The sequence below is a fragment of the Sprattus sprattus genome (genome assembly GCF_963457725.1).
Source record: "Sprattus sprattus genome assembly, chromosome: 2".
Lineage (NCBI taxonomy): Eukaryota > Metazoa > Chordata > Actinopteri > Clupeiformes > Clupeidae > Sprattus > Sprattus sprattus.
This window is the reverse complement of record NC_137921.1, coordinates 70,255,231-70,270,230: the sequence shown is the minus strand read 5'-3', so window position 1 is coordinate 70,270,230 and position 15,000 is coordinate 70,255,231. Positions and strand designations below refer to the sequence as shown.

At 41.9% G+C, this 15,000-nt stretch overlaps 1 protein-coding gene across 1 annotated transcript in view; it reads right to left on the bottom strand.

Annotated features, from left to right (window-relative positions):
- Nucleotides 1–4,443, bottom strand: part of cep128 (centrosomal protein 128) — a gene marked incomplete at both ends in the record, with an annotated part of 31,069 nt that extends 26,626 nt beyond the window's left edge. The window contains 7 exons of the mRNA XM_080860389.1: nt 1,084–1,200; nt 2,088–2,160; nt 2,660–2,751; nt 3,390–3,511; nt 3,862–3,988; nt 4,079–4,165; nt 4,288–4,443. Coding sequence (XP_080716515.1) covers nt 1,084–1,200; nt 2,088–2,160; nt 2,660–2,751; nt 3,390–3,511; nt 3,862–3,988; nt 4,079–4,165; nt 4,288–4,443 — 774 coding nt within the window. The remainder of the gene's footprint in view (nt 1–1,083; nt 1,201–2,087; nt 2,161–2,659; nt 2,752–3,389; nt 3,512–3,861; nt 3,989–4,078; nt 4,166–4,287) is intronic.
- Between the last annotated feature and the right edge of the window lie 10,557 nt (nt 4,444–15,000).

Sequence of the window (15,000 nt, the reverse complement as noted above, 5' to 3'; positions counted from 1 at the left end):
AGAGGGAGACAGAGGAAAAGAGAGGAACGAAGAGAAGAGAGAGGGAGCAGAGAGGGGATAAAGAGGATGAAAGAAAGCAAGATAGAGATGAAGAGAGATAAAAAAGAGAAAGAACAAGATGGTCTTTCTTTCACTCGTTTCACACTTGGCTACACAACGGTAAAAACAAAAAGACAATAAAGGCTTCCCCCTGTTCTTCTTCTAACTAAACCTTCCTCTAATGGACCGGCACATATTGCAGATGAGCTCAAAAGGCTTCCATTGAAGGTGCCAAGAGTCCTTTTCAAGTAGGCTACCATCTTAATAAGGGCAAATGAGTAAGCATGGAAGCGAACCTCGAAGACCTCTCTTTCTCTTTATTTCTCTCTCTCTCTCTCTCTCTCTCTCTCTCTCTCTCTCTCTCTCTCTGGCTGTTTAGCGGCGAGGAGTTTGTTTTTCCCCTTCATTGGGCTCTTTTATTTATTCTCCCTTAATTTGGGAACAAATGCATTATCTTGTGTGTTGCCTGAGGCCCACTGTATTTCCATTAGAGCACCGGGGACTATAAAGATGGAAATTGGAGGCAGTTTATCAGCGCTCTCGCAGGATGCAGAGAGAGAGAGAGCAAACGACTCCTGGCACGAGAGGCGCTGCAGCCTCGTACTGCCCCCTTCTGGACATATATGGTGGGTGCCATAGTTTTCCTCAACAAGGGACTCCCATGGCAACTGACAAACACAATGATGATTATGTGGTTTAAAGAGAGAAACATTGAGTAGAAGAGCTACTAGTTGTGCTTATGATTGCATCATGTGCAACAGAACTGTGGCCTTAATGTGTATGTGTGTGTGTGTGTGTGTGTGTATGTGTATGCATAGATTTTAAATGATACATTTCAGTATTGGTGTCAGTTACAGTTGTGTGTGCAGTTTGTGTGTGTGTGTGTGGAAGGGAACCATGCAAATATGGTTTATCAGGAGCGGTGCATGCTCGAACGTGTGCAGTAGTTGCAGGTCCTGTGTACGGGGTGTGTGTGAGTGCCTGTGTGTGTGTGTGTGTGTGTGTGTGTGTGTGTGTGTGTGTGTGTGTGAATTCACATTGCACCTGCTGAAAATGATTGGGCTTGTGCAACTGAGGTCTCTGTCTCTCAGATATTGCCTGTCGTTCTGAGTGAATCCCCTCTTCAATCTCCTGAAGCCGCTGCTCAACACGTAACGACACCTTTGGAAGAGGACAGGAGGAGCAACAATAATAATAAGAACAGCAACCGTAACAACAACAACAACACCACCAAGGAGAAAGGGGAAATATGTATTCAAAACATTATCTATTGAGAATCAGATTTTTTTTTTTATCTTGATTATACTTGGACATGAAAGAGTGCTTGCGCTTAAGCAAGGTCTTCCTCACGGGGTGTGAGAGACAACTACTTTTACTGTTTCGGCAAAAAAGACAAACTGAGCAGTTGGAGACATGTAGGTGACACACGAGGACTCTGTGAGTCTAAGACATACTTTAACCACACTAAATGGATGGGTCTGTGATTCTTGATCACAGTATAACAAAACCATTGGTGAGTGACATCAATAATCGAATGGAAGCTTGGATATGGTCTGGATACTAGCAAATCAGCCTTTATAGCAGATGTCAAAAAGAGACAGGTACAGAGGAGAGGTGGACAAGACTGACAAAGTTCTGTTAAGCAAGACAGACCAAATTCACCACTCACTTTAAGAGTGTCTGCCCGTACTTCTTGTGCCCTTGAAGGGTCTTTTCACACACAGCATTAGTATCCAATGTTTGTACACAAATACCATAACTGTAGTTATATAACAAATGAAAGATACACATTTAAAATGTCTATGTCATAAATTATTATTGATTTAATCTATTTTTCCAATTTTATACTGTCAATTTTAGAGTGTAATAACACAAATCAGCCACTGGGGAATGCTCAAAACAAACCTATTTCACTGGCCACATCACCTTATAGTCCTAGTCAATCAAGACCATGGAAAAAGCATTTTCAGCCTCTTTAAAAATAAATGAATGGCCTTATGCTTCCTAAAGTTGTTTATGCGGGATTCCATTTCTGGAAGGTCACTCACTGGGTCCTCCTTCTGTGATGCCTGCAGACGGCCATTGAGATTCTCCAAAGTCCTCTTGGTTTCCACCTCAGACCTTCCAAAGATCGTGTAAAGCATTACATTAATCAGCTAGTTTTTTCATCAGTGCATCATACCACGGCAAAGGATAGCAGAGCAGATCATAGTAGTAGTAGTATGAGGAAGTGTTGGTTTTAGTGTGGCCTTGGGGGGGGGGGGGGGGGGGCTTGTTTGATTGCAAAGGAGATGGTGGCCAACGGATAGAAAAAAAAGGTCAGTAAATTGGGGATGGAAAAGGTGGGAAATAGAATTGGAGGCCAAAAGAGGATAAAAAGGTCAATGATATAATGTACGGGACTCGGGTAAGTCAGAGGGGGATACACCTAGGGGTTAGGGTGGGGGTGAGGTTAGGGTTTGGATGGGGGGTTAGGTTTAGGTTATGGGGCCTGGACTGGGATCCAAGACAAGTGCTAAAGTTGAGGTAATAGTAGTAGTAGTAGTAATCGTAGTAGTAATAGTAGTAGTAGTAGTAGTAGTCATAGTAGTGCATTCCTGGAGAACAGGCCTCCACTAACCTGTTCCTCCTGTGAATCTCTCTGTTGATGTCGCCCGTTAGACGGAGCTGGTCACTGCGTAGATCTCGGAGAGACTGGTGAAGGCCATGCATCTGGACAGAAAGTCATTTATCTCACCATTATCTGTCAGCACAGGGGTTTTTCTTTGCATTGTTGCACACCCAAAGGCCAATTCACATGAAAGATTTGCGACGGGATTGAAACTGTTCAAAGAACATCACAGAGACAATTTGCAGTGTTGTGAATTAACGGTCATTCCCATCCATTCTGATGCAGATGCAAAAGATTTGTTGAGTTCAGATCAAAGAAACAAATATTTTGGTGTGAATTGAGAATCTTTGGTGTGAAAGTCATACAATCAAACTGACAATAGCTGCCAGTTCAAGCCAAGTCAAGTCAAAGTGTTGCTGTGAATACGTGGACTTGGAAGTTTAAAATGACAAGATGGATCTTTTCTGCACGTACATCTTTTTATCTTGATTATACTTGGACATGAAAGAGTGCTTGCGCTTAAGCAAGGTCTTCCTCACGGGGTGTGAGACAACTACTTTTACTGTATCGGCAAAAAAGACATGTAGGTGCCACACGAGGAATGTGTGAGTCTAAGTCATACTTTAACCACACTAAAGGGAAGCGTCTGAGATTCTTGATCACAGTAAAACAAAACCATTGGTGAGTGGTTGGTGTGTGGGAAGTTTAAAATGACAAGATGGATCTTTTCTGCACGTACATCATCCCCTGTCTGGCCGGAGTCTCTGAAGCGCACGGTGGCCGACCTGGACCTTCTCCTGCTGCCTGTCTCGGAGCTGCCGTAGTCTTTCAGTGGAGATGTGGGACAGTAGCGAAGTCCATCTGGACATTGAAGACAGAAGTGACCAATGGAATATAAAGCTGAATTCCACATATTGCCATCAATAATTCAATTCAATTCAATTCAATTTTATTTGTATAGCGCCATAACAATACAATTGCCTCTCAGCGCTTAACAGAGCCCAGAGCCTGAACCCCCTTAGTGCATGCACAACGGCAACAGGGGCAAGGAAAAACTCCCATCAATACAATTACTGTCAGCGAGTACAGTCAGTGTGTGTTTTTCCTGGAAGTGGATTAAGTCTATTTTGGCTAACTTTAGAATATGAGAATAACATGAGGCAAGTTGTTGAATGTAGGTAAATAACTGAAGTAGAGGCTTCACACATTACCAGAGGTGCTGCCATCCTCCAAGTCGCTGGTGTGTAGGGTGGAGAAAGAGGCACTGTGACTGGCGGGCGCTCTGTGGAGGCGCTGACCTTGAAGCTGCTGAATGGACTCTTCCAAGCTGTCCCTCAGCTACAAGCAGAAAGCCAGCTACCTGTTATGACCAAGCTGAACAAGCTACAAACTGTATGCCATCGGCACGATGTTGTTGATAACACTTACTGTTGCCATGGCTTCAGCTTGATCGTCTGTGTGTTCTCGATACTGTCCCAACATCTGATCGACTCTGTGGAGGTTGTGACTAGTGTCCTGCAGTTTTAAAATTAAGCACAAACGTTGAATGCAATGTAGATTTTAGGAACTCTAGTCACTATACATCACGAGTGAATCAAATTGGTTGGCAAATAGTATCCAATAAAGAACTCACATACCTGCAACGTGCTAGCCAGTGTGTCAATTTTATCTGAAATAGCAACATCGGCATCAGATTTGTCACGACTAACGTTACGTCTTCGCTGCGTTTCTCTACCCCTTGAGCGAGTTTTCCTTGCTCTTTCGAAAGTCTCAGATTCACTGGAGGACTCCATGGTTCCAACAGGGCAGGCATCGGTAACGTTCCACTGGAAAGGGCGTCAATACTGGATACTTTCTGCCCTAAACCTTGTTTGGCGAGATAAATGCAAGGACAGATACGAATCACTTGCAAGTCAATAACCGCAATCAAATGAGTCTTAAAACTGGATGAACAATCAAGCACGTCATCCTACAAGTTTAACAAACGTATCCTAATATTAAGTAGCGATAGCAACCATATTAACGTTAGGTAGCCACCCTGTCCTTAACTCCAGCCAGATGCAATGTAACGTTATGGAGCCACAACGTGCAATTAACGATACAGGCAAACATAGATAACCATCAACAAGAGATTTTTTATCTTGTGATCTTTTTCACAATGCCAAAAATTAGCAGCAAACAAATATAGCGGGCTAGCTGACTAGCCAGGGTACCACATTATCCGTTAGCAAGCTAGCTAACTAGCGGTAATAAGTAGGCAAAGTTTCATTCAAAGCCATCCATTTTAATGTATTTTCTTGTTGTTTACGTTTACTCCATAAACCTGACAATAAAGAATTTGCTAAATACTTCTATAACTTTCAACTCAGGTCCTACCAGGATTTACGTGTAACTTCAACAGACCATCAACATTTCTTTTAAGCCTGCACCTGCACAGCTGAGACCCCACTATTCCCTACTATGGCAACTTAAACTGACCGCCCTGAAACAGGAAGAAAACAAACCGTCGAGATGGCGCAATGTGAACGGGAGTTGTAGTTTAAAAATTAGTCTAAACTTGTCAGAGCCAACTGAGGAAAACTACATCCGTATCAGCCACTACCTTCGTTTGTTGATATTTAGCGCCACATGAACCGCTCTTTGATCGATTCGGAAAGTTGTTGGACGTATCAGTGGTAAGATGCATAAATCACCTTTTTATTATATTGTCATGCTACTTCTTACGTTAATGAACATTTAGGTAGCCCCGAAACTGATTTTCTTATCAGAAACATAAATGCCATTTCAGTGTTGAAAACATAAAATAGAAAATAACTTTAATCTTCACTTTTTGTGTATGCCTAGTTTGGGAAAAAAAAGACAGTATGAAATTGCAGGAAATTGCATTCTGCCACCTCAGGCTGAGTATTTTCATATTTCATGCATGTTTTACCTTATTTTGGTTTTGAGTCAACTCTGTTATGGATATGTGCAGCATTACATCTTTCCAAGTAGGCTATGTGGTACACTGTACACGTAGAGTACTTTGGTCCTTCTTACAAAATATGTTGTTTATTTTTGTATCAGACGATCAAAAGCTTTCCTCAAGACTTCTCAAGGCATGCGCTGTGGAACTGGGTGAGCCTCTGCAGCATCTCTTCAACCTGAGCCTCCAACAGGGGAAGGTCCCTGCTCTGTGGAAAACATCCTGCCTCATCCCTGTTCCAAAGAAGCCACACCCAAGGGAGCTGAATGACTATAGGCCAGTCGCCCTAACATCACACATCTGCAAGACCATGGAACGACTGCTACTGCACATCATCAGACCCCAGGTACGCCATGCACTTGACCCGCTGCAGTTTGCCTACCAGGAGAAGGTTGGCGTGGACGATGCCATCGTCTACCTAATGCACAGGGCACACACTCATCTGGACAAGGGGAAGGGTGCTGTGAGAATCATGTTCTTTGATTTCTCCAGTGCCTTCAACACCATCCAGCCCCTCTGTCTGAGTGACAAGCTCGTGCAGATGGGTGTGAATACTCACCTTGTATCCTGGGTCTCGGACTTCCTGACCGTGAGGCCGCAGTTTGACAGGCTGAAAGACTGCGTATCTGAGACTGTGTTGTGCAGCACCGGCGCTCCACAGGGGACTGTGCTCTCACCAGTGCTGTTCACCTTGTACACATCAGACTTCACTTACAACACAGAGTCGTTCTCTGATGACTCTGCTGTTGTGGGATGTATCAGGGATGGACAGGAGGGTGAGTACAGGAGCCTGGTGGACAACTTTGTGCAGTGGTGTAGGCATAACCACCTGCAACTTAACACCTCCAAGACCAAGGAGATGGTGGTAGATTTTAGGAGGTCTCAGCCTCCTCTGCTACCAGTCTCCATAAAGGGTGTCAGTGTGGAGGTGGTCAGCACCTACAAGTACTTAGGAGTTCATCTGGACAATAAACTAGACTGGTCAGCTAACATAAATGCCATCTACAAGAAGGGTCAGAGCCGGCTCTACTTCCTGAGGAGGCTGAGGTCCTTCAATGTCTGCAACAAACTCCGGCGCATGTTTTATCAGTCTGTTGTTGCCAGCGTCCTTTTCTATGCTGTGGTGTGCTGGGGTGGCAGCATAAAGAAGAGGGATGCAGGGCGACTTGACAGGCTGGTGAGAAAGGCAGGAGCTGTTGTTGGCACCAATCTGGACTGTCTAACAACAGTGGCGGAGAGTAGGACCCTGAGCAGGCTGCTGACCATCATGGACAATATCCACCACCCATTACACCCATCCACCACTACAGTACTTTTAATGGACAGAGGAGCATCTTCAGTGGCAGACTCCTGTCACTGTCATGCTCTTCAGACAGGCTGAGGAAGTCCTTTGTCCCCAGGGCCATTCAGCTCTACAACGCCACACAGAAGGGGGAGGGAGATGGACTTCTCTGCATGATTCTACCTCAGTCTGCCCTCCTCTTCTCATCACACTTTATTCCATCCCACTGCCCATCCTTTTTCTACTTTTTTACTGGCTACACTAGCCCCTTGGACTGTCTTTACTTTATTTAAGTATTTATATCACTTTACACTATCCCCACACACACAAGCACAGGACTCTTATCCACACAGGCACATGAACACTTTTGCACTACTTTTCACTATTTGCAGCCCTGTCAAAAGTAACGCACAATGTTATATGTATATGTTATATGTAAACACCCCACCCCCTATGTACATGTTCTCCCTATGTGTATTGTTATTGTTTTTGTATTTATTGTGATTTTTGTATTTATTGTGATTCATGTTTGTATGTAAGTTAAGCTACTGGATGACCTTAATTTCCCTCGGGATCAATAAAGTATCCATCTATCTATCTATCTATCTATCTATCTATAGTTCAGTAGCAATCGTATAAAACATAGCACAAAAATTAAGGACATTTGTATTTGGTAGATTATTTCGTTGTTGTTACAATGCTTCTTGGCAATACATCTTATACAGTTGGAAAGCCTGTTTATTTCCCTTTTAAATTGTGCCACATTTGTAAGGAACATGATATTTCGGGGATGAGCAGCAGAGCGCCCATGAAAAATGCTATTTTGCTAAATGCTAAATGCTAAGCAGTGTATTCTTATGTTGGTATTCACTCTTGTTTTGAGTTGTTTTGTGGTTTGGATGATTGAACTCTTGATCAGTAACAAGGAACAAACAAGACGTATCAAATAGCAATTTTAAACTTTATTAATTTAATACACCCTCTGGAGCCTCAGGAGCCGGTGGAAGACACAGCCCCAACAGCCTGGCACCACTTCCTCATGCTGGTTACCAACCTGGCCACACATTGCTGAGGGATGGCATTCCATTCCTTAACCAAGAGTCGTTGCAGATCAGCCAACGTGGTTGTGTTGGTCACTAACGCGTACAGCACGCCCAAGCTGATACCAAAAGTGTTCAATTGGGTTGAGGTCTGGACTCACGGCAGGCCATTCCATACTCTTTCTGGTGTATTAAATAAATGAAGTGCAAACCTTCCAATATTACTTGTTTGTTCCCTGTTACTGATCGAGAGTTTAATCATCCAATCCAACAAACAATTCAAAACAAGAGTTAATACCAACAGGAGAATAGGAGAATTTTGGCACATTTTTCATGGGCGCAACCCATGCTCAACCCCTGCTCATCCACCAAATACATGTTCCTTACAAATGTGGCACCATTTAACAGGGAAATAGACAGGCTTCCCAACGGTATAAGATGTATTGGCAAGAAGCATTGTTACAACAAAGAAATAATCTACCTAACACAAATGTGCTTACTGTTGGGTTTTTTGGGAGGAGAAATCATAAAATAATGGCCCTGTCCAATTTATAATGTTGTACCTTTTTCACAGGTAAGCTTTGAAAGACCATTTTCATTCATTTTCATTGATGCCATGGAAACAGCATAACAGTGTTGACAGGGGGCACATTCTGCTGCATACAGTGTACATCCTTTGTCTGTACAATACTGTGAAGTTTTGCCTCCCAAGTAACATAATGTTGTTCTTCACTTGATAAGTTGTTGTTGTTGTGTACTGACATAACTTGTATTTGTCCATTTGTACTGTTCTAATACCACAATACATATTACCATGGCGTCAGCCTGATGACCATCTTGAATTTGGTCAAAGTGTGAAGGCATGTAGAAAAATTTGGATGAAATGTTTTTTTGATATTAATCATCAACATATTAAGACCTCGTTTTCCTCTTCTTCGCTTCAAGATGTTTTGCTCTTCCTATAGAACCTGCATCTCAGCAGGCTTTCCATTGCTTGTCATTGGCACTTAACGACATTCAACCTCCATCTGTAAAAGTGAATACATATATAGTTACATCAACACTAATGAAATAGTCTGTAAATTACATCATGACCAGAGCAAAAATCATTGCACATTGTACATCCACAATGCATGGTAAACAAGCAGTACTATTAGACTGAAAGTGTGGCTGAAGCACACATGCTACCCTCCCTGTATAATATGTATGTTTGTTTAATAATACAAATCGGGATTTTATAAGGCCAACCATTAAAGACAGGGAACCAAGGGTTAACACCAGTGCCGCTTGAAAGTATGTGAACCCCTTGAGCAGTTAAGAGTTTTCTGTTGTTTTACCATGATTTTTCTATATTTTCATCACCAATTTTCCATAGATGAAATGTCAGGTTTATGTTTATCAATTGCATGTATTTAGTCGGAATTGTGTGAGTAGCCAAAAAACTACATGAAATATGGTATTAGTGTATGTGCAAAAGTAAGTGAACCCCCAGCTGCATTGGTAAAGTCAAGCAGTTTACAGATTCGGTGAAACATATTTGGGTGCTTAATTAGTCAATCAAACCAATCAAATGAGTCATCCTTTGGAAAAGGGTTGGGCAACACAGATTAAAAGAGAGAGGAAACCAAGCAAACTAGTGCCAAGGTGTACCCAAACAGATCAACAATGCTGAAAGGAAAGAAGATATCCAAGGACATCAGGAAGAGGGTACTGACAGCCCATCAGTCTGGGGATAGCTATAAGACCATCTCCATAAGATTCCAGCTCCATCCATCCACTGTAAGACAAATCATTTACAAATGGAGGGCATTCAACATGACCGTGACTCTGCCTAGAAGTGGACGCCCATCAAGACTATTACCAAAAAGCACCAGAATAATACAAAAAAATCAGGTAACAGCCAACCCACACATCACCTCCAAAGAGTTACGGACCTCTCTGGCAGCATGTGGGGTAAATGTACACGTATACTTATTGTATTGTAAGATGGGTATAATTGTTTTTCGATGTTGTCTTCAAAACCTATAATGAACACTTTTAAAAAGCGTCTGTTTTTATGCCATTACCATCACCATAAAGGAACTGTGGATGCCAAGCCATTTAATGTCTTTTTTGAATTTCAGTTCTCATGGTAAACACAAGAGTGCCTCAGACGACTGTTCCGAATCCACTGACTGCGACCAAAACCGCAATGTATCCCCAAACTGATTTCAACAACAGCCCATGACACGGAATTCACAGGCAACCGAAGTGCACGTGTGTGTAACGTTAGTCTACTGCAAGGAGTGCGCATGGTAAAAAGGAGGGACCCAAGTTCTCCTCGTTTTCACTTTCCGGACTGATGAGAGCTGCGATAAACCTTACTTTTTCAATATCAGGAGATTAGCCTGCTGATGGTTTGGCGAAAGATAATTTTCTGATTAAGCCCTACATTTGTGATATGACTCGATATCGTCGAACGGAGATGTACATGTTCACACAATTGCTGGCCATCCTCCTTGCATCACCGATCCGGTCGTATGAGGAGAACTCAACCTGTCCAGCACTTTGTGACTGCTCCGAGTTACCGTCGATATCCTGCGAAGAAATAGATGCTATCCCAACTTTTCCTGCAACCACAGAGATGATGTGAGTAGTGTGACACATTTTAAAATGTGAGTTTTTATCTTTGTGCATGCATCCATGCGTCTTTGCGTGATCAGATTTAAGAGAACTTTGTTCAAATCTTAAGTGTTGCTAAAGCAAATGTCCTATCAACTACTCAAAACCCCCAGATAGCGAAGTTATATGTTAAACTATTTAAAATTACCTTTATATTAACAACAGCAACAACAACAATAATAATAATTAACCGGAATTTATTTTAACACTAAATCTGTTTGGCCATGTTGATTATATAGTCCCTGTTTTTAAGTTTCTTGCTTGTAATTTCATTTTACTGGTACAGTATCCTAACCTGCTGTCATGATAACTTCCTTTACTAACTCCATATGTTCAATGCAAAACCATAAATAAACAGTGTCATTGTCAAAACCTAAATGTCAAATTCCTGCATGAAAAATACTACTAAAGTAAAAGTACATAAGTATTAACAACACAATGTAGTTAAAGTACTAAAGTCAAGGTACAAGATTGGTCCCTCTGACTGACTTTATTACATGTGACATCGCTAGATTATTAATACTGAAACATCAGTGCGTGAGCCGCAGGTTACTGTTGATGCTGGGGGTGGAGCTAGTTTGAACTACTTTACCACTACTACATTCTTATATACAGGGACACCAGATTAATCTGAGGGATTTTGGTGAGAAAGTGGATTATTTGAACATTTATTGAAATGAAAACCACATGAGAAGATTACTTTAATAATAATAATACATTTATTTGTATAGCACCTTTCATACAAAACAATGTAGCTCAAAGTGCTTAACAGCAAAGGAATTACGTTGAGAGAAATGCCATGCAGAGTGATCAACATAAAAATAGACATAGAATTAACATAAAACATGAAACATCAACAAACAAACTGGGATAAAGTGCATGAACATAAATAGATACATAAAATTAACATAAAAACATAAAGAGAAAAGAGAAAGACATGGATGGAGTGCAAAGTTAGATTAGATAGATTAAAGGGGAATGTCACTATTTAGTGGAGCTGCTATCAACTCATACTTCAATTTTCTATTGTGCCAAATCTTAATCTTAGAACTTGACTAGTAACTAAAGCTGTCAAATAATTGTAGTCAAGTAGAAAGTCTAATATTTCCCTGTTGAAATGTCATGGAATACAATTTAAAAGTGCAAATACCTTCAAATGTACGTGTAGCACTGAAGGGTTTTGTTTGTTTGTTTACAAAGATTCCAGGCCCTTGAAACCTATTTTAAATCTAAAAGCATTAGCCCAGTGAGTACCCGGCACAAAAGTGAAGAGTCTCTTTTTCTCCTCTTCTCGAGGGCCACTTCAGAATGCATTAGGCTGTGCTATACAGATGTTGACAAGGACAACTTACACAAAGAGACAGCGCTTCATTAACAGCCTATTCAGTCATGTTCTTTGTGTCGTCGTGAGACATGGGAATCAATTTAGTATCATTGTGGCCTTGGATTTAAAAATGTGTATGTATTAAAGCAACAGTAGGAATTTATCTTATTTGAAGCATATTTTCACAGTGTTTATTGGCAAGTAGTTTTGGTATCATCTTCAAATTCATTGGGCATATGAACATACGCAACAGTATACGGGCGATATTAAAACATCCATCTCACATGCCCAGGTCTGTGGTCCGGTTTTGAAACCCCGCAAACATGTAACATCAGCTTTCACAGCATGGCGCGCCAACCACATTGACAGAAGACACCAGCTACCATGCTAAAAGCTATTTATCAGTGCCTGCTGTGCCGTTTCAGCAACGTTTGCAAGGTTTTGCATGCCTTGTGGGTAATCAGCCTGCTAGGTTTAGACTAAAACTCCTTGCTGCTGCTTTAACACAAGAGCGAGAACATGAGGATGACTCCACTCTTCAGCTGTCATCATGTACTCAGCACATCTCATCTCCCCATAACATCAGGCCTCCCAGGGTTTTAAGTCCTTCTTTTTCTTTGTCTTAGGGTCTCAAGAGCCAGCATTACTGCCTGCTTTTTCTTGTTTTTCTTTCTTTTGGGTGCCGAGTCTCTTTTGAGAGCGAGTGGTACCACTGCAGCTCTGGGAGAGAGGGTGGAGAGGCAGCAGGAAATCCCGGACACAGATCCCGGGCTCTGTTCAAGCTTTTCTCCAGTAGCTAAAGAGACTCCTACTTAAGGGACTGGATTTGGGGTGTTGTGATGAGGATGGGTGGAAGTACCTATTCTGATTTGTACCCACCGCAGTGACAGAGTGGCAGCAGCTAGCCATGTTTCCCATAGATTACAGATTAGCATACAGTATCCAGAACAGTTAGGGGAAGGTTAACATTCACAGCATACTTCAGTCATTTAGCAGATGCTTTTACCTAATGCTTGACAAGCTGAACAACAGAAACACAAAAAAGAAATTCCCACTATAAGAAGTAAAGAGTTAATGTCTCCATATTAGCAAAGATGAGCTAGTGAGCAAGTGATTATGAAAAAAATGTATGGTATCACACATACTGTAGTACATACACACACATGCATAAACATAAGTGCCCACAAACAGAGACACAAAGAACTGATTGTAAAATGAGTGTTCCAAACCAGGTGGACTCTAAGTCTGAGAGTTTGCAACACAAATGAAATGTCTCAGCTGGCTCTGCAGGTCGTGCACCGCCTCCACACATAACAGGATAGGTTACTCAAGCCGCGTGCCGCTAATGCCATCCCATAATTCCACATTCTCCCCACGGGTTTGTTTTTTCATGGCACAAGAGCATTCCTTCACTGCTCAGCCCCCACCTCCCCAAATTCTACATGGGGTGGCGGTGGTGGTGATGGAGGAGGGATGGGGGGGGGGGGTCAGAGACTCTTCTTCGATGCGCCACCTCTACCCCCCCCCCACCCCCTTGTCAGCTACCCCATGCCTGCCAGCCACCCATCACAAGAAATTAGCCTGAATCAGTGCTCCAATTCAGACAGCCAGACAGTCCCAGGTCCCCTCGGTGGAGGAGCACATTCCAGGCTTCCTCAAAGTTTTCCCAGTGCCTGATGAGACGAGATAGACAACAAAAGGCGCCGCCGACACACAGATATAAATATCTCTGAAAAACATCACAGCCCCAAGAATAGACCTGGTTGTGTCTGGACCGTGATCCCTCGCTGACCGCAACCCCCTGGGCATCAGATTTGGACCCGGTTCTGACACCAAGGCATGTGTGAGGAATGTAGTGTCTTCAGCACCGTTACCACTTTACATTAAATCCCTGTTTGGTCATTTTGTACAACAGCAGATTTTACAGTACACTTCCTTGTACAAAAGGTGAACAAAAAAAGCCAAAAGGAACCTAAATATACGCATTTAGTGAGAATGTGATGTAATCTCTCAGCACACCAGTCACTTTATCGTCTGGTGCTCATAGTGCATAGAAGATTATATTTTCTGAGGCATAATTCCACGAGTGTGACATTGCTGGGTTCTTCACAGTTGAGTTACAAGATTCACAGAAAGTAATTCAAAATTAGAAACTCAGTCATTATTGGGTCAAACAAGGCTAGTGCACCCAGCTGTGGGATGTCCCTTGGCTCACTGAAAGTGAATATTCACCCTAGTTACCTCAGGACTCCGGAGCTGCATGTAAGTATATTTATTAGACAAACAACAACAACAATTGCAATCGAGCTCCCCTCCTAGCACAAGGCTGAAAGTGAAGCAATGATAAACCCATCGCACAAGGTTTATATAGACAGAAGTTTAGCTTTCAGCAGTGATAACCACGTGGTGGATTTCTCACCTCCCTGTCTTACAAGGATGGCAGTTTTGCACAAGGTCGGAAGAAGCACAGTTCCCTTCTTATCTCCTCTGGTCTAAACATGCTCTTGTACATATGCAGACTAAGTGGCACCTAATATTCTAGCTTACACACAAGACAGAAAAGCCCATGATTCATACAAGGAATATATTAATACAAGGCACTTGATCCTTATATTCTTAAGTCATTAACAGTGTTTGGAAATAATCTCCATCAATATTATTTGTGAGAAAACCTGAAACCAGTTCACTCTGAGACATCAAACTTGAACCACTATGAGTACGAGGCTCAGAGACCATTTATCTCATCACTGGGTCAGAACGAAGGATCATGTGTCTTTGATGTCTCTATCCAGACAGAGCAATGAAAACTAGGAGCTTTTACTGTAGTCTGGCTAGAGATCTCTTGAAGACAGCCAGCAAAGACGGAGAATACAACTTTTGTTTCTTTTCTGGAATTATTTGTTTGGAATTGCACCTTTAGATATACTTAATAAGGCCTTATATATTACACACACACATATATATATATATATATGTGTGTGTGATTACATGTATATATATATATATATATATATATATTATAAACGTAGTATTGTTAAATATCAAGTATTTTTTCTTCCATACATAGGCTACACACAA